The 20,803-nt window shown below is 40.5% G+C and overlaps 1 protein-coding gene across 2 annotated transcripts in view; it reads left to right on the top strand.

Moving 5' to 3' along the window:
- The window catches only part of LOC309714134 (uncharacterized protein), a 47,387-nt gene extending 33,927 nt beyond the window's left edge, over nt 1–13,460 (top strand). Inside the window, exons 7-10 of one of the 2 annotated variants that reach the window (XM_082546329.1) lie at nt 3,031–3,697; nt 5,597–5,688; nt 6,125–7,307; nt 7,919–13,460. In XM_082546329.1, the coding sequence (XP_082402455.1) occupies nt 3,031–3,697; nt 5,597–5,688; nt 6,125–7,291 (1,926 nt within the window). In that variant the 3' untranslated portion in view covers nt 7,292–7,307; nt 7,919–13,460. The other variant, XM_082546330.1, reaches the window with a different exon arrangement.
- The last annotated feature ends 7,343 nt before the right edge of the window (nt 13,461–20,803 follow it).

The raw sequence follows: 20,803 nt of genomic DNA, 5'->3' as shown, positions 1-20,803 counted from the left end.
TTGCTCCCGACTCAGAAAATATTAGTGAATTTAAAATACCACCTAAAACATTTGGATGACGCTGCCCAGAATGATTTGTGCTCTCTGATCAAAAATCACCCATCCCTGATTGCTGACACTCCATCTCGCACCACTGTCATGAACATGACGTAGATGTAGGTGACCATCCTCCGAACAAACAACACACTTATCGTGTGAACCGAACTATTAAATCTTTTTCTTTTTATTCTTTTACTGGACAGAGAGAACACGACTCACTTGCCAAAGTATTTATAATTATTTTATTGAATCATTACTTTCCGGAAAGGGATGTGCACCAGGCTAAACCCTCTGCAGATCTAAAACATTACAAGCATATCACCTATGTTATAATCCGCTTGCTCCTCCCCTACTAAACCGTCCCTTGATCTATTTCAATACTATATGTCTACCCTATAGCTGCAAAACTGTCTGCATCCTCGCTCCTCATGTTATTTTAGTAACCCTACTTGATCTGTGTGTTTGCGTTGCTTAGTTCCGCTTTTCTGTACTTCCTGTTCTTCACAGTTTCCTGTTTTTGCACAGTATTTCAGTCTGGCTAAGCAATTGGTTTGTGAGTCAAAGCTGGCCTGTTATTAAAATACATAAACAAAATAATCAAATAAGCACTAAGAAAACATATATGTTCCTCAACACCTACCAAATGCGCAGTTTTTCAGCAAGAAGTTTCCTACTTTTGATTGATTGATTGATTGATTGATTGATTGATTGATAATTTATTTCAACATGTGAACAATATACAAGTACATTTAGAAAAGAAATAAGAGAGAAAAAAAATACTATACAAATTACATACAAAAAACATTCTGATTAATTTACATGTTGAAAGGGAGTGGGAAGAAGTATACACTTATTTAATCCCACCCCTTTGCCATAAATTATCAGTGAATATTTAGTCAGCTTCCTTACTGATATAATTTGTAATAAAAATAGTGAACAGATTTCTGATATACTATATACTATAATATCACATCATGAATTTTTTGTTTGTTTGTTTGTTTTTAAATAGAGACATTCACTTAATTTAAATATTTTCCTTTTCTTTATAGATCGAGAAGATCATATTTTTATAACTCTTTTTGAACAGTTTTATGTTTGGACGTTGCTTTAATTCCATATTCAGTTTGTTCCATAGTTTCACTCCATGAACAGAAACACAAAAGCCTTTTCTTGTAGTATGTACCTTCATTGTTTTGAAGTTACAAAAACCCCTTAAATTATAACTTCCTTCTTTCAAAAAAACATACTCTGAATATTACCTGGCAGTTCTTTATTTTTTGCTTTGAATATAATTTGTGCTGTTTGGAATTTCACTATATCGTCAATTTTCAATATTTCAGACTGCAAAAATAGTGAGTTTGCTAAAAATGGTCTAGCTGTCCCGAGTTCTAGTACATGGAGTGCCTTCTCATGCCGAAGGAAGACAAAACCCCATGTTTTTGTACAGATTTTCAAAAATCTGACCAAACCGGACTCCTATCCTCTCCCCCGAATGGAAGATTGTGTTGATAGGGTTTGCTCTGCAAAGTTTGTCACTTGATTTATTAAAGGGTTATTGGCAAGTTCCCCTCACTCCACATGCATCAGTTCCGCCTTCGTCACTCCCAATCACTTTCTCCAATATATATCGTCATGCCTTTTGCCGTTCGAAATGCCCCTGCCACATTCCAACACCTTCACTAGATAAGCCACAGTGGCTTATCTAGTGAAGCAGGTGGGTCCGGTGCGCCCCCTCCTGGCCAAAATTCAGGCTGTCCTACATTTCCGTGTGCCTCGCACTAGATGTGAGATTCGCCGGGACCTCGGAATGGCTGGCTACTATCGTGGTTTCTGCAAAAAGTTTGCTGATGTAGTTGCACCTCTCACCAGTCTCACTGGTGTGTCAAAACCATTAGTGTGGTCATCCACATGCCAGAAACCTTTTCAGTCTGCCAAAGCTCAGAATACCAGTCTTTGCCACTCTTGATTTTATGCGTCCTTTCAAACTACAGGTGGATGCCCGCGCCAGCTGTGCAGGTGAGGTGCTGTTGCAGAAGGATGAGCAGGGTGTTGATCATCCAATCGGTTACTTTTAAAGGAAATTCAACATTCACCAGCAAAATTACAGTACCATAGATAAAGATGCTCTTTCCCTGTTGCTTGCACTACCACATTTTGGCGCTAAAACATATATAGGTTGCAGTTCATCGCCTGTCTTTGTCTACACCGATCACAAGCCCTTTGTGTTTTTGACTAGAATACACAATTCCAACTAGAGGCTCATGAGATGGTAACTCCTAGTAAAGGATTTTAATTTGGAGATCCATCACAAAAAAGGAACTGACAATGTGACAGCAGATGTACTGTCAAGTGGTTTTCTCCACTCCTGAGTGCCAAACATCTGTAGGGGAGATGTTTTGTCTTGGGAAGGGCGGTGTTACGGCCCTGGCCAGCTGTATATTTTGTGGTGTTCTATGTCTTTAAGAATCTACAGGTCCTTCCTGATTGGAGAGCTGGTGGCGGCTGATTGATCCCCTGATCATGTGGCTGTTTTTAAAAGATGCTACACCAGCAGTTGTCGGCGGCAGCGCCTGACAGCAGCAGACCTGACCCTGGCTTCCAAACCTTGTGTTACCCATGTGTGGCTCCTGAGATTTACTGAGTTTTTGTATATAGTGTGTAAATTAGTTCACTTGTAAATGGACAGTGTAGACACAAATAAACCACCGTTCACTTCAAAGATTGGCTTCTAGGTATGATTTGGGGGATTCGGGCAGGGTCACTTCCTTTCTTACCCTTATGTTATGGTCCTGTACCCCTAGACTGGGGAACAGCACACCTACAATGTCTCCAAAAAGTCGATTCTGTCCAGATTGGACAAGCTTAAAAACACACCAACATCCACCTACAATGTGTTTGTTGACATCTTGGATCCCACTAATGGAGGCAGTTTCAGTTTAGTCCACGACTGCATTTCACTCACTGCCTCTGTTTGTATCTCTGTCACTGCAGGACCAACACGGAGTGAGAAGTCAGCGCTCTCAGGAGGCCGACAAACCTCACAGAAGAAAGGGAGAGAAAAAATACAGCTGTGATGAGTGTGGGAAGAATTTTACCCATCTTGGAAACTTTAAAGCACACCAACTCGTCCACAGTGGAGATAAACCGTACAGATGTGACTTGTGTGGAAAACGTTTTACCCAGAAAGGACACCTAAAATCACACCAGCGCATCCACAGTGGAGTTAAACCATACAGCTGTGAGTTGTGTGGAAAGTCTTTTACCCACCCTGCAAGCTTAAAAACACACCAAGTCATCCACGGTGGAGTTAAACCATACAGCTGTGAGTTATGTGGAAAGTCTTTTACCCACTCTGCAAGCTTAAAAACACACCAAGTCATCCACAGTGGAGTTAAACCATACAGTTGTGAGTTGTGTGGTAAAGCTTTTACTTGCAGTGGTAACTTACAGCGTCATCAACTCATCCACTCTGGAATCAAGGCGTACAGCTGTGGTCAATGCGGTAAAGCTTTTGCTCGGAGTAGCACCTTACAACGTCACCAAGTCACTCACTCTGGATTTAAACCGTACAGCTGCGACTTGTGTGGAAAGTCTTTTAACGATCCTGCAGACTTGAAAAAACACCAACTCATCCACAGTGGAGTTAAAGTGTACATAGGTGAGTTTTTTGTAAAGTCTTTTACCCAGGCTGGAGGCTTAAAAAGATACCAGTTCATCCACAGTGGACTTTAAGCGTATCCTTAGACTGGGGCTGAAAATAAAGTGGGGCTTGTACGCTCTTTTTGTTTGCCATTTTTTTTTTGCTCATTGTGTCTTGTAGGTTTCCTTCAGCTTTTGGTTGGCAGCTTTCTTGTGGTGTAATGGGTAAACTAGCTGTAATTACTTTGATGTGTGTTATTTTGCACATCAACCCACCATGGCTAAGTTGGATCGATGCACCAAGGCAGATTTGTTGTTGGTGGCAAATTTTTTAATGTTGGTGTCCTCTTGAATCCAAAAAAGCAGAAATTAAGCAGTGTCTGGCAGAGCAGATGGTGGAAAAAGGGGTAATTGCGAAGGTGAAACTTCGACCGGTTGATGCGTCTGGAGGTTTGGTGGTGGATGGAGGCTCCTGCTGCCGTTCAAGTCCCAAACATTATCCTGGCCAGACAATTACCAGAATTGATTACGGATGATCTTAAGCTTGCCCTTTGCCTGAAAGAGGTGGAGCTTTAGGCTAAAGCCAAAGAAGTTGAGCTACTGCATCTCCGAATAAGGCCTATGGAGCAATGTTACCTCTACCCCATTGAGTAAAAATGTGAGTAAAACTTGACTGATTCTCCTCTGACCAGTTTGATGCAAGAAAGCAAATTGCCTTAGTGCCACCTTTCAGAGAAAGTAAGGTTGACTCTTACTTTAATGCCTTTGAACGCATCGCAACCACTTTAAAATGGCCCAAGGACGTGTGGAGTTTGTTGTTGCAGTACAAATTGGTGGGGAAAGCACAAGAAGTGTGCACGAGCTTATCCATTGATCACAGTCGGGATTGTGAAATTGTGAAATCCACTATTTTAGTGTTTTCTGAGTTAGTTCATGAGGCATGTTGCCAAATGTTTCGGTCCTGCGAAAAATCTGCCAACCAAACACATGTAGATAAGTTTGATAAGTAGTTAGGTGCAAGTAAAGTGAAGGATTTTACTTAGCTAAGACAATTGGTTCTGTTGGAAGAATTCAAAACGTGTCTTCCAAAAAATGTTGTTATGTACCTCAATGAGCAAAAGGTGGATTCAGCTGCTGTTCTCGCAGATGAGTTTCTGTTGACCCATTGCGCTACATTTTCAGCTGTGTGAATATACTCCGTTGTCTGCGCCTGCGAGGAGCTTAAGGGTTTCTCCTGCACATCAAACACACCCTGATCCAGTTCCCATGAATGTTCGTGAATGCTTTTATTGCCATGACACCAGCCATGTCATTGCTAATTGTCTATCACTTCGTCCCTAAGAGCAAACTCAAACCTGGAGAAAACCAAAGAGTGTTGGTTTTCTCCAGGTTTGAGTCGGTTGGTCTCTATGCCTAATCCCGTCGGATCCTCCGGACCTTTCTTTTCAAAAGCGTTCGCCTCACCTACTGGAAAAGAGGAGGATCGTGTGCTGATTGTGATTTTGTGTGACACTGGGGCTACCAAGTCTCTCATTTTGGATAGCGCGTTGCCTTTTTCTAGTAACTCGTTTTGTGGTGCTGATGCTCTCGTGTGGGGAGTGGAGATGTATGTGTGTGTCACGGGCTCCGCTACACAGCGTTTTCCTACAGTCACCTCTCGTTTCGGGCCCGGTAGCAATTGGGGTGCGCCCTCGCTTGCACGTACAGGCAGTTACTATTATTCTGGGGAATGATCTAGCAAATGGAAAGATTTTCCCAATCTCCGAGGTAATTGAAAACCCCATCGATGATTTGGTTTTTGTTTCTGAATCTGCTGCTGGCAGTCTGCCCTCTGTTTTCCCTGCCTGTGTCGTCACATGTGTGTATAAGCGCAGATACAGTGATGTTGATTTGTCTGACTCTTTCCTGTGTTCTGAAGATGATCCTGTGAAAGCTGAGCCACCTGTGGAAAAAGAAGAAAAATGTGTGTCTGATAGCCTGCTACCTGCTACACCTGACCTGTCTATTGAGGCAAGTAAAGCAGATTTTGTCCATGTGCAACAGAATGATCCAACTCTGGCCAAATGTTTACTTGCTGTAAATTCCAACGAGCAAACCCCCATGTTTACAGCATTGGCAACAACGTGTTAATGCGTAAATGGCACCCTCCCTCATCAAGTGATCTTGGGTGGAATGTATTTCAACAGGTAGTTGTATCACAAAGGTTTCGACCCCAAGTAATCAGTCTTGCACATGACAGGTCCTGTACCCCTAGACTGGGGCACAGCACACCTACAGTGTCTCCAAAAAGTTGATTCTGTCCAGATTGGACAAGCTTAAAAACACACCAAGTAATCCACCTACAATGTGTTTGTTGACATCTTGGATCCCACTAATGGAGGCAGTTTCAGTTTAGTCCATGACTGCATTTCACTCACTGCCTCTGTTTGTATCTCTGTCACTGCAGGACCAACACGGAGCGAGAAGTCAGCGCTCTCAGGAGGCCGACAAACCTCACAGAATAAAGGGAGAGAAAAAATACAGCTGTGATGAGTGTGGGAAGAATTTTACCCATCTTGGAAACTTTAAAGCACACCAACTGGTCCACAGTGGAGATAAACCGTACAGATGTGACTTGTGTGGGAAGAATTTTACCCAGCAAGGACACCTAAAATCACACCAAGTCATTCACAGTGGAGTTAAACCATACAGCTGTGAGTTGTGTGGAAAGTCTTATACCCATCCTGGAAGGTTAAAAACACACAAACTCATCCACAGTGAAGAGAAAGCGTACAGCTGTGAGTTGTGTGGTAAAGCTTTTACTTGCAGTGGTAACTTACAGCGTCATCAAGTTGCTCACTTTGGAATTAAGGCGTACAACTGTGATCAGTGTGGAAAAACTTTTGCTTGTAGTGGCCGCTTACAACGTCATCAATTTACCCACTCTGGAATCAAGGCGTACAACTGTGATCAGTGTGGAAAAACTTTTTCTTGCAGTAGCCACTTACAACGTCATCAAGTTACTCACTCTGGATTTAAAGCATACAGCTGCGACTTGTGTGGAAAGTCTTTTAATGATCCTGGAAACTTGAAAAAACACCAACTCATCCACAGTGGAGTTAAATCGTACATGTGTGAGTTGTGTGGAAAGTCTTTTACCCAGGCTGGAAACTTAAAAAGACACCAAGTCATCCACAGTGGAGTTAAACCATACAGTTGTGAGTTGTGTGGTAAAGCTTTTAGTTGCAGTAGCACCTTAAGACATCATCAAGTTACTCACTCTGGAATCAAGGCGTACAGCTGTGATCAGTGTGGTAAAGCTTTTGCTTTCAGTAGCACCTTACGACATCATCAAGTTACTCACTCTGGAATTAAGGCGTACAGCTGTGGCATTTGTGGAAAAACTTTCAGGACGCTAGGTTACCGCAATATTCACGTACGGATTCACGCCAGACATGATGTTTACTCCTGTGATCTGTGTGGCAAACTGTTTACAACATATCCACACTTGCAACGCCACAAACTTACCCACACTGAGGAGAGACCTTATAAATGTGACCTGTGTGAAAAGGCTTTTAAAGAGCCACGTTTCCTGAGATTTCACCGTCAGATCCACACCAGAAAGAGACTATAAGTGCAGTTACTGTGAGGTATGTATTTGTATTTGTACTGTTGCCGCTATTTTGAAGTATTACGTGAATGAAGTTTAACCCTCTCAAGGCAGCCGTTGCCGATTTGCAACAGTTAAAAACTAACAACCTGATTACCCCACATACATATTTTATGAGTTTTTTTTACACAGAAGTACCACTGCAGGACTTGGTTGTGCATTAGCAACAAAAAGTTTAATTTGAGCCTGAGAGGGTTAATTTCAAAGCTAAATTAGACATGAAAACTTTATGGACAGAATATTGAGTCAAATCGGATACAAATCTCCTGAAACTTGTTGGAAAAAGTAAAGTTTTAAAAGCTCCTCCCCTTTCTCTCTGTCTGACATTCACAATCCAATGGATGCATCGGAGAGCAGCTTGGGGTCAGTATCTTGTGGCATGCAGAGTAGAACATCCAGGGGTTTAACCACCAATCTTCCCATTAAGTAGATTACCTAGAAATGAAGTCATTTTCGCCCAGTAAGCTGAGCGTTATAATGTAAACAGTAAAATGTGGATGTTTGCAGAAATGCTCTTTATTTCAGGCAATATTCGGGATAAAAATGTTGAAGGAATTGCCTGACCTTCACTGTCTGTGTGTCTTTGTTTAGAAGCAGAGCGACACAGATGGATCCAGTTCTCCACCCTGTCATCACTGTGGTGGTGGGAAAGCGTTTCAGTCAGCAATGGAGTGTAAAACGACATCAACGTACACAGAGTGGTGACAAAATGAGCTACTGCAAAGAATGTGGGAAAAGCTTCCCCACATCAAGTGAATTAAAAAGACATGAATTCTGTCACAGTGGGGTTAAAAAGCAGCTTCAAGAATCTCAGTTCATACTCCAAACATGAACGATCCCACGCTGTAAATAGTTTTACTCTTACTAATGTGCAAAAACATTCACTTCATTTTCTGCTCTGTGCAAACATCAGCGTGATCATGCAGGACTGAAATCACTGGATCACAATGGATCTGAAGAGACAGTGAATAATCCTGGATGTTAAATTTATGAATCTGCAAGTATAGATATCTACGCCAAGATTTTTTCCTTTTCTTACAACCACTGATCAATGGCCATGAGTACCATTCGCAGAGAATAGGGATATACGTGAAAATGGAACGACCATCTCTGAATCGAGGAGGGGGCCTAAGGGTACATCTTTCACCATCTTACAACGCTATGATTGCAGCCATTCCCCAACTCTCTGTGAATGGTACTCATGGCCATTGATCAGTGGGTTTTGGTCAGTGGTTGTTGATCAATGGTCATGAGAATTTGCATAATTAAGATTAAGGAACTGACCTCCCAGCCCATTTTTCCTTCAGTGGGCTGTTTTCAGTCATTATTTAAATGTACTGTTTATAAGGTTGGGGAAACCTGCAGTCAGCTGAGACTGAAGACGTCACTTGGATGAGTGACGAAACGTTTCTCCCACAAAACGCTACGTCCAGATGAACAGAATCAACTTTTGGAGATTTACTTTCCTGGATGATTGAGCGTGCATCAAGACGTTAGTAGAATTTAGTACTTTAATTTTTATGTAGCAATGGTATCTGTTATACAGAACTGATACTGCAGCAGTCCTCGCCCGTAAGTTTAATACATATTTAAAGATTTAATTTGTGCAGTATTTGCTTTTTTTGATAACCAGCCAGGGGCGGATCTAGAAGGGTGGCATGGGGTGGCAAGTGCCACCCTAAAATGATCCCTTGCCACCCCAAGTGCTACCCCAGTTTTGCATATGACAGTGTTGTTTATTAAAATAAGATAGCATTAACACTTTAAGCGTAGTTACTGTCAACAGTGAATATAAATGCTAAAACTGAATATATTCTATAGTGTTACCCCCCCTTCACCAGTAACAAATGGTTCAGCCCACAGCAGGACCGGCTTTTTTCTTGTTTTCAGTAGCCAGCGATGCTTATGATTGTGTCGGAGCACAGTTTGAATAACACCATGGGAATTTCAGATTTCACACAGGTGGTCGGTTGTTACACTCTGGAAATGGAAGCAAGGTGAGTGTTATTAACCCTCTGTGGTCCACGGACACGCTGCACCTCCAAATCACATGACTGATGTAAGCTGACACAGCAACAAGCTGCAGCCACGCTGAGTCTCTATTTCAGCCCATATTGAAAGTTCGGACTTCAAAGTTTTTTAATTTTAATTACAGGCCAGTAAATCCAGAGTTATGATCATATATATCAGCCACGCTTTTTTTCTAAACACTGTCGTCACATTTTTATGTGTGTGTTTTTTAAGCGTTTTCTAAAGACTGCGCGAAAACAGTAAAGAAAGGGGGAAAAAAAGCCACCTGTTTCCTATCGGGGGAAAAATGTACCATGTCGACCAATTTAAAAAAAAAAAGGCAACACGTAGGATTTGGTTGTTTAGGAAGAGGGAGAGTTTTGGGAGCAACGGCAGCGAGACAGAGTGAGAGAGAGAGGGTTTTTAGATGTGGGAGATTTGTGACGTTTAGTGTGGAGTGTATAGTTAGTGTGTTGTGTTGTCTTGTGTAGTTAGTTTGTTGTGTAGTCGTTTTGTTTTGTGTGTCAGTGAGGGCACTAATGAATGTCACAAAGGCACATTTGCAATGTAAACACTGCCACTAAGGAGAAAACCAGCGGAGTGATACACCTCCTGTTGTCAGGCCTGCAGGTTTGTCCCTGTGCTGTTCTCCTGTCTCTTGGTGGAAAAACTTTTTTTTTAACTGGCACACATCATTTGTGGGGCATCTTAGTGCAACACCTGATTGTTCTCTCATTTTAGTTTTAGTAATACTTTTAAATGGTTGTACAAAATGAAAAAAAAAACCGGCAAGTGTATTGGCTGCATTTTTAGATAGATAGTTGTATATGTTTACAATATGTACAATTTACATTTGCATTTCAAGTTATGAAAATTTACTCAACATGTCTGTTTTTTTTTGTTTTGTTTTTTTTTACAGTAAAAAATACTACTAGGATTTTAAGTTCTTTGTGTGATTTCAGATCACTAATACTATTGCAGTATGTCAGTGAAAAAAACAACTAAATTCAGTTGAGCTGAAAAGAATGACACCAAACAAGGCAACGGGGGAAATAAAATAAAACAATTTGAGGGTGAAATACAAACGTAAACTCAAAAGGAGTCAAACATGGCCGGTTGTATTTCAGACCTCAGTGGGTTCATCCAACAAATCATGAAAAATTAGGTTTAAATTTTTGTTCATGACGGTTTAAGCTGTAACAATGTGATTGTTTTCTAACAAAAAACAGTGAAACTTAAGTTAGACCTGTGTTTGTAAAGCAACCGCCCCATGTTGTGTAGCTTTCTGGATTTTATACTTATTGGGCTACATATGTATTTATTATACAGGCTGTACAGTACATACAATCAAAACTCACTTGTTTTATGTAACTAAAGTGTTTAATTATGTGGGCTACAGACAATAATTGAGTTACAGACTATATTTATATGAAAAACGTGTGTACTTACTGCATTTGACTCATTTTAACCATATGTAACCACCTGCGTATGTGTTTGACAAAAAGAAGACTCTGATTTTGCCACCCCATTTGATTTCTATGCCACCCTAAGAAAATTTCTCTAGATCCACCCCTGTAACCAGCTAACACTTATAATTAGAGGCCTCGTGAGTCATTATTATTATTATTGTATATTAAATGAGAGAAACTACATTTCTCAAAGAGAACACTATGATTTGTTGTTATGAGTATTAGGAGATAATTAACATTGATTTGTACCATTACAATAATCCAGCTGGAGTTTCATCATTTTGGATTTTAATCAATGATTAATTTTATTATTTTCTGTTTTTAATTTGTTGGATTTTTTTATTGCTCTGTTGTGAAAGCTCAAGTTATTAGTTGTATTCAATGAACTCTGTAAAGTTTGTCTTACAAAACAGTTTGGTGTGAAAAATAAAGAAATGGTTTCATAGGTAATTATTTGAGCCACGATTTCCCTTCCTGTATTTCAGAGTAAAGCCTGAGGTGACAAATGAAAAATTATTTACAGTCAGAGTCAGATGAACCTTTTTCAAATGGAGGTTTATCAGAGGAGGAGACTTGGCTGTTTTCTTTTCCCTCACAAATAAACTGAAAAACAAATAAAATGCCAACACAGATTAGTTTTTAGTTTACCGTCCGAGGAATATGTATATGTAAATGTATATTTATTACCGCTAATCATTTTAAAGCTCAGTTTATAGGGCTGTCAAAATTGAGAGCAAACCAAATAACTGCTGTGTAATGCCCTCCGCTACCTTAGTTTAATTGGTCACATGACTAAAATACATAATGGATTTTCCCATGCAGCAGTATATTAATGAGTAACCTCGTATTGTGGATGGATTATCTCTGTGGTCAAAGGAGCTTGCAAAGAAAAGCGTCTGGACTTCTTTAAGTTGCTTGAAGACGTTTCACCTCTCATCCGAGAAGCTTCTTCAGTTCTAAGGTCAAATGGTGGAGAGTCCCAGATATAAAACTAGTGGGAGTTTCCCCCCACACAGGGACAAAAGGACCCCCTGATGATCCTCTAATCGCCTGAGCCAAGGTGTGAAACTGGGTGTGGGTCCCAATCAGCCAGAGTTTCGGGTGAGCTCATTGTGAAACCTGGCCCCACCTTATCATGCGAATTCCTGAGATCAGATGGCCCAGGATGTGACCTCACATCCTGGGCCATCTGACCCCACCTTATTGTGCGAATTCCTGAGGTCAGATGACTACAATGACCTGGATGACTGAGAACCTTCACAGACAGATTATATCTGTGGTTCTCCTGACTGACGGTTTGTCTATTTACAGTATCCTGCCATGCCATTGCATTTCCCCCCAACCATTGGGAACACTTACGTTAACTTTCATTGAGTAGAAAAACGTCCTCCAGCTTTATTGTTTATGTTATGCTAACATAGCTTTGTCGTGTTAGCACTCACGTAGCACATCTTACCAGCTAGCCCAACTTCAGTAACCCTACAAACGTCACTGCTTTTTACTTTCCTGTCTTCATTTATGTTGGAAGTGATAGCAGAGCTGTACATTTTAATTTGTGTCATAAATCCCTCAGTGAGAACATGCTTAGATGGAAGCTAGTGAGCTAACTCTCTAATGTCATAAATTCCATTTTCATGGATGCCTGGATGTTAAACTTAATTGTTACACCTGGTAGAGAAGCCACACGGATCATTTTATTATAGATGAAAGAATTTAGACAGTTTTTCAGCTCTCAGTAATACTGCAGTGATCATTTGACTTTGGGACCTGCTGTGGAGTTTAATGGGTTTAAAAACATGAACAGCTGTGGGATACTGTTTGTCCGTGATTTGAACTGGGGGAACAAATCGTGACAGGATCAGCCTGATAGTATTTGTAAGTTAAGTTTGGTTAAGCCATTTACTCAGAATAGCGTCCCGTATCTGGTTATCATTGTCAGCTTGAAAGTCACAGTCCTTTGCAGCTCGCCTTAAACATGTACAAAATTGTTGCACAGTCTCACCTGGTGTTTGGGACAATTTGTGGAAAGTTTGGCGTGCATATGCAAAATTCACTTGAGGAACAAAATAAGTGTTGAGCGCCGTCACCGCCGCGGTGTAGTCCTTCGCCTCTCCCGTCTGTGGTAGAGTGGAGAAGACGTCCTGCCCGGCCAAGTGCAGTAGAAGAGCGCGTCTCCGCTGTCTGACCACATCTGTAGCATTATCCGTCAAAATAAGACCTTTCCCATCAGCAAACAACTCGAAGGATGTTAACCACCGCGTCCATCTTGGTCCGAGTGTAGCTGGGTCAGTGTAGCAGGCGAACGGTTGAATGCCCGACTTTTACATGTTAGACCACGTAGCGAAGTTTTCACTAACACCATGCCGCCGCCGGGTCTGCTTCTCACAAAAACAAATCCAGGTCCCTGTCATCTTTGTCGTCATTGTTGTGTGCCCGCCTTATTACTGAATTAGGCAGGGCACCCTGAATTAAATCAGGACATAAAGCACGGTCTTTCTCTTGCTTTATTCAATACAGTCGATCTGACAACTAGCCACTTAATGGGGCCTCCTTCCGGACAACAACATCCGGTTCAAAAGTCATCACATTAAGACATAGCCATATCAGTACATGACACCATGTTGCTGAGCTTTTTTATAAAAGTTAATTCTGTGATAGACTGTATATATGAGACAGATGTAGCTACAGTGGCATCACCCAATAAAAAAAAGTTATCACGTTATTAAGTAAGTGTAATGTTGTGTCTCTTGATCATGCAATCCAACTGACTGATGCACAATTCATCTTTCCACTGTTTGGAATGTTTCTGTTGTCTGTCATGGAAAGTTTTACATTTTAAGATGGATGAGCTGCTGAATGCTACAAATACAAATAAAGCAAACGAACCATCTGCTGATGAATGTGACCACACGTACACATTTCCGCTCAGTTGATTAATTTTCCAGTTCTTTCTCGATCTTCCTGTATGTTAGAGTAAAGACCGAAGTGACAAATGGAAACATGTTTGCAATCAAAGTCAGATGAACTGTTTTCAGTGGCACAGATGGAGGTTTACCTGGCAATAATTTGAACTTAAAGTCAAAAGTCTTATTATTATTATTATCTTATTTTTCCCTCCAAATTTGCTGTAGGTATTACATTTACAAATGGTGTTTAGAACATCGACCTTATACATTGTAACGTGTTGCACAAAAATGCACAATAAACATAAAAACCTTGCGTCTACAACATGTGGCCTGAAAAACTTGGTATTTTTACTTAGCCCTCTATCCGTGTTATAGTTCTTTTGCTTTTAATAACTGAACTGAGAATGCAGACTCATGTGGAAAGAATTCGGAAAAAAAAACCCCTCCTTTTTTATTCTGGTGGTTCTGTCTTTTGTTGATATGCATTTACTTGAGTACAGAAAAACACTTTTTGTGTCTTTCAGAAAAAAAAGGCATCACTCCAAAATTCAAGCAGGATTTACATCCTTTGACAGAGAAAATACTTTAAAGGCTAAATAATTACACATTGTTATTACATATTTTTCTTCAGTTGGAGAAGAATGATGAAAATACTTCAGTCTAAATCAGTCTGTCCAACATCAGCTTTCAACAGAAATCAGTTGAAAACTGATCTCAGCATCACTGAAAGTTTCCTTCAGGTTCGTGCTCCTTTGTCAGCATTGCAGATTGTCCAATAGACGAGAACACCAACCAATGCATGATGACGACGCGGGGCTGAGCCTGACCTTGGAATATCAGCGGTACATGACAAACCTGGACGAGTTTGAGTCCAGAAAAAACCCTTAAAAACACTTCAGATATACTGTGTTCACTGCTCTTGGTCAAAAGTCCAGCAATACTCTAATATTCACAGATCTTATGATAGCTACACCATTACAAACAGAGCCTAATGCATAAACAAGCAGGTGGCATGTTACAGCCGAACCCTCCCTTTGGTCTCAGTCGGTGCTGTAATGCCAGATGTGTCTCTTACAGATGTTCTACAAAGATACTGTGGCTGGATTTGATCAGAAAGCAGCTGTGTGCAGAAATAAAAGACCCTCTGATAAATACTGGTATTGATATACCTTTATTAGTCCCACAAGGGGAAGTATAGCATAGAGTTGGATGTCACGTGGTCTTGGTCTCAATGGACTATTGTCTTGTTCTTGTCTTAGTCTCGACGGACTTGCTTTCTTACACAAAGAGAGACAGAGAGGGAGAGAGAGAGACAGAGAGGAGCAGAGAGGGAGATGGAGAATGAGGACAGAACAGAGATGGAACAAGAGCAGGTGAGACACACATGTTAGTCAAATGGTTGTTTGCCAAAACTCATCAGAACATGTATCTCGTACCTAGTGTAACTTTTTAGACACCATTTGTTATTTTTCAAATTCTATATTTATTAAGTTATGCAGGCTTGTTTGCACAACAAGGCTAAATAATTATATAAACCTTTCTGAATCTAAATAGTGGACTTTGGTAGAATTAAAAAATAAGTGTAGTGCAGGTATATGATGATTTTCAGTGCTACCATCATCTAGTTTTGATTCTGGTTCTGTCTTGGTTAAGTCCTAAGTAGGGATGGGTATTGATAAGATTTTCATGATTCCGATTCCATTTTCGATTCTGTTTAACGATTCGATTCTTTATTGATTCTCTTATCGATTCTTTTTTTAAAAAAAAGGAGAACACTAAGGTCGATTAGCTTAGAACTTTTTTTTTTTTTATCTTCTCTTTGAACAAGATAGAAATTTAGGAGTAACATGGCCTTACAAACCCAACAGTGAGATCTTAAGAGATCCAGCCTACGGCTCTTCGATGGGGCGTCACAGGGTCCCCAGGAAAAAATATTGTAAATGTAAAATAATAAAGTAAATATTCTTCTTTAGCAATAACAAAGTATAACATACATTATTCTGTAGCAATTACACAAGAATATCCAGTAATGTCCCTGCCTACAAACACATTCATTTATCGAAAATCGGGGGCATCTGCTGTGGCAAATGGGTGCAAGCCTTTGACCACAAACTGAGTCACTGCTCGGTGACATTCGTCTATCCTGGCCTGAAAGGAGACGCTAACGGTAGACTGCAGCGAGAACTGGTCACCTAAATGCACAGTAATGGCAGGTTTTGTAATAAGTAATAATAATCGCACTAACATAATATGCACTGTTAGTTGATTATTTACCTGCCGCATTAACGGGAGAGGACGTGCAAACGTTACCGCTGCTGCTGGGTTGAGATTCACGAGTCCGGAGCGGAATTTAAAACACGACATTCATTTAAGGTCATCGCGTGTTTTGTGAGCAAATGCTTTTGCATATTCGTAGTGTTTCCTCCTATTTCTAAATTAAATATCTACTTTGCAAGTATTGCAAGTTGCCCTGTTGTCATCCGTTCTCGTAAAGTATAACCAAACTTTTGAGCGTTTGAGCCGCCGTGTTTCCTGCCAGGTAAATTGAGCTCCGCAACGTGGTGACGTCATTCGGGGCGACTGGAATCGATAAAGGAATTGTTTGCAAAAATGGCAAACAAGCACTGACACTTTCAGTCAATGCTTGCTCAGCCCTTTGTCCACTGATCGTGGACAGAATTTGTATGTGGAGTAGTGTTGGCAGTGTTAATGTCGTTAAAATTATGTTAACGCCATAACTGCATTAATGCGGCAATGCGGCGTGGGGCTGCAAGGTGTCGACACATTAGTGCGGTTAGCTTTTTAACAGAAATTTGCTGCGTTGATGCAGTTATGGCGTTAATGTCATTTTAACGAGATTAACGCTGACAGCACTAATGTGGAGCAAAGGTGCAGGGGCAGCACACTTCAGTGGTCTCAGGATCAGTTCTTTGATTCTAGTGGATGATGAGGTCCTCCTGGCTTCATCAAATAATGACCTATGACTTCTGCAGAGATGAGAATTGGCACCTCTGAGTCACAACTTTGAGGGTGAGTTAACCAGCAAGTTCTGGGAAAATGACATGTACTGTAATCTTGCTCTTTTCATGATAGACATGAGGCTAAAAGCCATGCAATTTGAGGGAAATGAATGAAACTGTGTCCCATTTCAGGGGAAGAACTCTCAAGAGTCCAAGAAGGACCCTAACATAACTTTAGGTTGCACCTTTCCCATCAAAGTTACAGAACAAGGCAAAGTAGGTGTGTTTCAGAAATGTAGAGGGAAGTAAATATTATAAACACACTCCAACATCAATTATATTTTTTCTTTAAAGAGACTTTTTTTTAAACTAAAGATGCTGAAGAGGTGTCTTCATAATTAAGATGAGGAGTGAAGCTTTATTGAAGTGTCTGAAGCTGCATGTAGGACGCTTCCCGCCTGCTCCGTTTCAAGGTCGACTTTCACAGTGTTTCCAGCTGTGCGCAGCAGAGCAGGAGAAAAAAAACCCCTCAACAGCTGGATGAGCGCCCTGCACAGGTAGGCCTAACTGAAGTGAAATCCCTGTGCAAAAATAAACTCCAACAAACTAGTCCATCTGCTAGAAAGCTGTGAAGCCTCTCAGGTGCAGCACTAATTTTTATCCTTTGTGACACTTGCGTGAGAGTCGTCCTCATTGGTTATAATGATGTCGTCTGAACCCAGCGCTCCTCGTTTTAGATGGAAGCTGGGAGAGGTTACTGCCTTATGTAATGAAATGACATTTATTTGTATACTTCCTTTATATTTAAAAGAACCCTCAACCTTCCAAGTCTCCAGCTCAAAAACCAAAAAGTTGATCATCAGGATTTAAACATCACAAATGTGAGCTTATTACTATAATTTATAACAGTGTGACAACACTTTTACACCTCCCGCCATCCTGCTACATCATCTAAACTTACAAAAATATGACAAACCATCGTCCAAAGTGATGCGCATCACACTGACTCGACCAACACTCGAACAACACATTTAGCAGGAATCACAAGTGATGGTGACATAAGCTGTACACACCCAGCAGACATGTCTGTAGTAAAAAAAACAAGCTTATTGGTTCATAGATGTGCAGAAAAAAACAATAAAATGCAAATAATCTGTAGCATTTCTAAAGTTTCCTTGCATTGAAATTTGAAAGCAAGTTGAATAATCTTCCTCACAGAAAACTCATCATAAACCATCATCAGCCCTGAAGCTGCTGGATCAGGACTTTCAGCTTCACCTGGAGAAACACTCCAGCCATCATTTACAGAATGTATTTTTGATCTGAATTCAGACATGAGAAAAGTGTCACCAGCTTTATTATTGCTGTCTATCATTATCATTATTGCTGCTTTCTGATTTTAAATCTATGAACGTGTCAGCGTGACGTCATGATTGTTTCCTGGTCTGGCTGTTTGGGCTTCTTTGGCATCATAACGATCTCTCATAGATTTCTTTTCACACATATTACTTCTGTAGTGTTCTGCTCTGTTTTTACTCCTCCCCATTTAAGTCAGCTTTCTTATGATTGGCTGGTTGAGATGTGTCCTGATGCATGCTCAATCATCCAGGTAGAAAATCCCATGAAGTTGATTCTGCAGATCTGGACGTAGTGTTTTCAGACTGAAGAAATCACTTGGATGAGTGATGAAACATTTCTCCCACTGAAAATGCCCGGCCAGATGAACAGACTCAGCTTGTGTGTGTTTAAAGTCTGAACCTTTGGCTCACAGGGAGTATGTGTATTAGGGCTGCCACGATTAGTCGACTAGTCACGATTATGCCGACTATTAAAATCGTCGACGACTAATTTAATAGTCGACGCATCGTTTGAAGCTTTGTAAGATCACAAAGGACGCAGAAATGAGTAGTAGGATTTAAGAGTGTAATAACGGACTGAAACAGAAGATGGCAGCACTGCATGTACAAGGATGCCAGCTGCCGTTAAACCCCGAAGAAGAAGAAGCTGTGTCCCAGAATTCATAGCGCAGCTGTCAACAATGGCGGCAGCTAGTTAGTTTTAATGTTACTCTTATTATTCTTTCTGGGTCACAAAATAAACGTTTAACATATTTTCAGGCGAGAATGTAGCTGTGTAAACCTCAAATATCTGCTCAGTTTATCAGGACACTACATATTTTCAAAAGCGCTCCGACGTTTTCGGAGACGTCTGTTACCCACTAGCTCGTTAGCTAGGCGGGGGCAAGGCTAACTAGAGCCGTGAGAACACCGGACTCCCGGCAAATCGTTTTCAAACCCACCGCCGTCTTTTGCTAGTCAGGTTAAACATGATATATGAGTCACTTAGATAACTTAAAAATGTTATTGTTTGCCTTTCTTTAGTATTTTATTTGTTCCTGAGTAAATCGGTTTGGCTGAGATTAAAGTTATAGTTTTTGCACAGCTGAATAAACGTCAAGCAGACAGCTGATTATCAGAAGTGTGAGACGCTGGAGAATATACTCCGTTGTCCTGTTATATTTTAGAAAGCAAGGAGTTTATTAAACTTCACCAAAACAATCTGCAAATTTCATTAAAAATTAATAAACTACCATCTTGTCTTTATTTTTAGTTAGCACAAACACTTCAAGCTGTAAGCTAATGATAGTTATATAAGACCAGATGCTGCTGGTGCAATAAGCTGTACGCTGTACGTCCAATGGATGATGATCTGATTAATCGACTAATCGCAAAAATAATCGGTGACTAGTCGACTATCAAAATAATCGTTTGTGGCAGCCCTAATGTGTATATGTAGCATTTGCCACTGTAATATACATAAGACAGAAAACCAAAATTATAATAATACGTACAAAGATTTACATTAAAGATATATATATATAGAGAGAGAGAGATATATAGCTCCAGAAGCAGCTTCAACAGATCGCAGAGCAGATTTGTTTGTCTGAAACAAATCACAGGAAATTAATTTTGAATTGTGTGAAACCTGATCCCTGCTTTGTTTGGGGAACCAGACGAGGTCTTCCTGTTGTTTCAGATGCACTGTGTGTCGTCCTGTGTTCTTGCAGATGATTGGAAATGATCTTCTGCTCTGCATGATCACGCTGATGTTTGCATAGAGAAGATAATGAAGCAGGGCTCTAGAGTGCGACAAATTTTGTCGCAAATGTGACCAAATTTTTCAATGGTGCAACAAAAAAAAATCCTAGGTTTCACTGGTGCGACCAACTTTTCGAGTAAGAAAAAAAAAAAAAAAAATTCTCCGCAACTCTGAAAGTCTCCCTGTGGTCAACAACTGACACACATTATGCCTCTATTGTGGTCTAAACCAATCAGAGATAGCCAGGGGCGGGACATCTCAGATTGCCCGCAGTCCACATATTCCCGTAATCCTTCGTGTGTACATTTGAAAGTGCAGGTGGTTAGAGAGAGGTGAGTAGCTTGACTGAAGCGATATCGATTCATTAAATCCTGAATCAACTTATGAATATAAAAGTATTTTGCCAGAAATGCCAGAATATCAGGTTAAAGATCACAAAACTATTTCAACAACCACCAAACAGCAATTGAGAGCAGGTAAACGGATTCCACGCAAAGAAGTAAACATAGAGCAGACCCGACGCATCAGAATCAGCTTTCTGAAAAAGCACAGCGTATCAAGAAAACACATTATATGCTGCGATAAATGCACTGCCCAAGTCCCCCTCTCCTCACTGCCTTTCAGCGGCAGGCAGCAGCAAACAGGTCATCCAAAGGACTTTAAGCACAGGCAGTTTATCATTAACTCGTCTTTCTTGTATAACTGTGCTCTGACTAAAGAACTGTGTGTTGACAAGATTGTTAGTTAATCATTTACAAGTTAATATTGTCTGTATGGACAGCAATTTCCCCCCCAAAAAAGTGCACACGTAAAACTGTGGTTTTAAGCCACAGGTGTCAAACTCTGGCCCGCAGCCTAATTACATTTGGCCCGCGAAGCCATACCAAATTACTATTAGAGCTGGCCTACTGGTATTATACAGCTAATATATATATTGTTTAGTATTAAGGTTTGCTTGTTCCATATTCAGTTTTTCAGAAAAATGTGTTTGAGTCCAAAAGATTCATTCTTTTATCTGGAGGAATAAATATA

The sequence above is a fragment of the Aulonocara stuartgranti genome, assembly GCF_965226115.1.
Source record: "Aulonocara stuartgranti genome assembly, chromosome: 9".
In the NCBI taxonomy this organism is placed as follows: domain Eukaryota; kingdom Metazoa; phylum Chordata; class Actinopteri; order Cichliformes; family Cichlidae; genus Aulonocara; species Aulonocara stuartgranti.
Note: the sequence above shows the minus strand (reverse complement) of the source record. Positions and strands in the feature narration are given on the sequence as shown.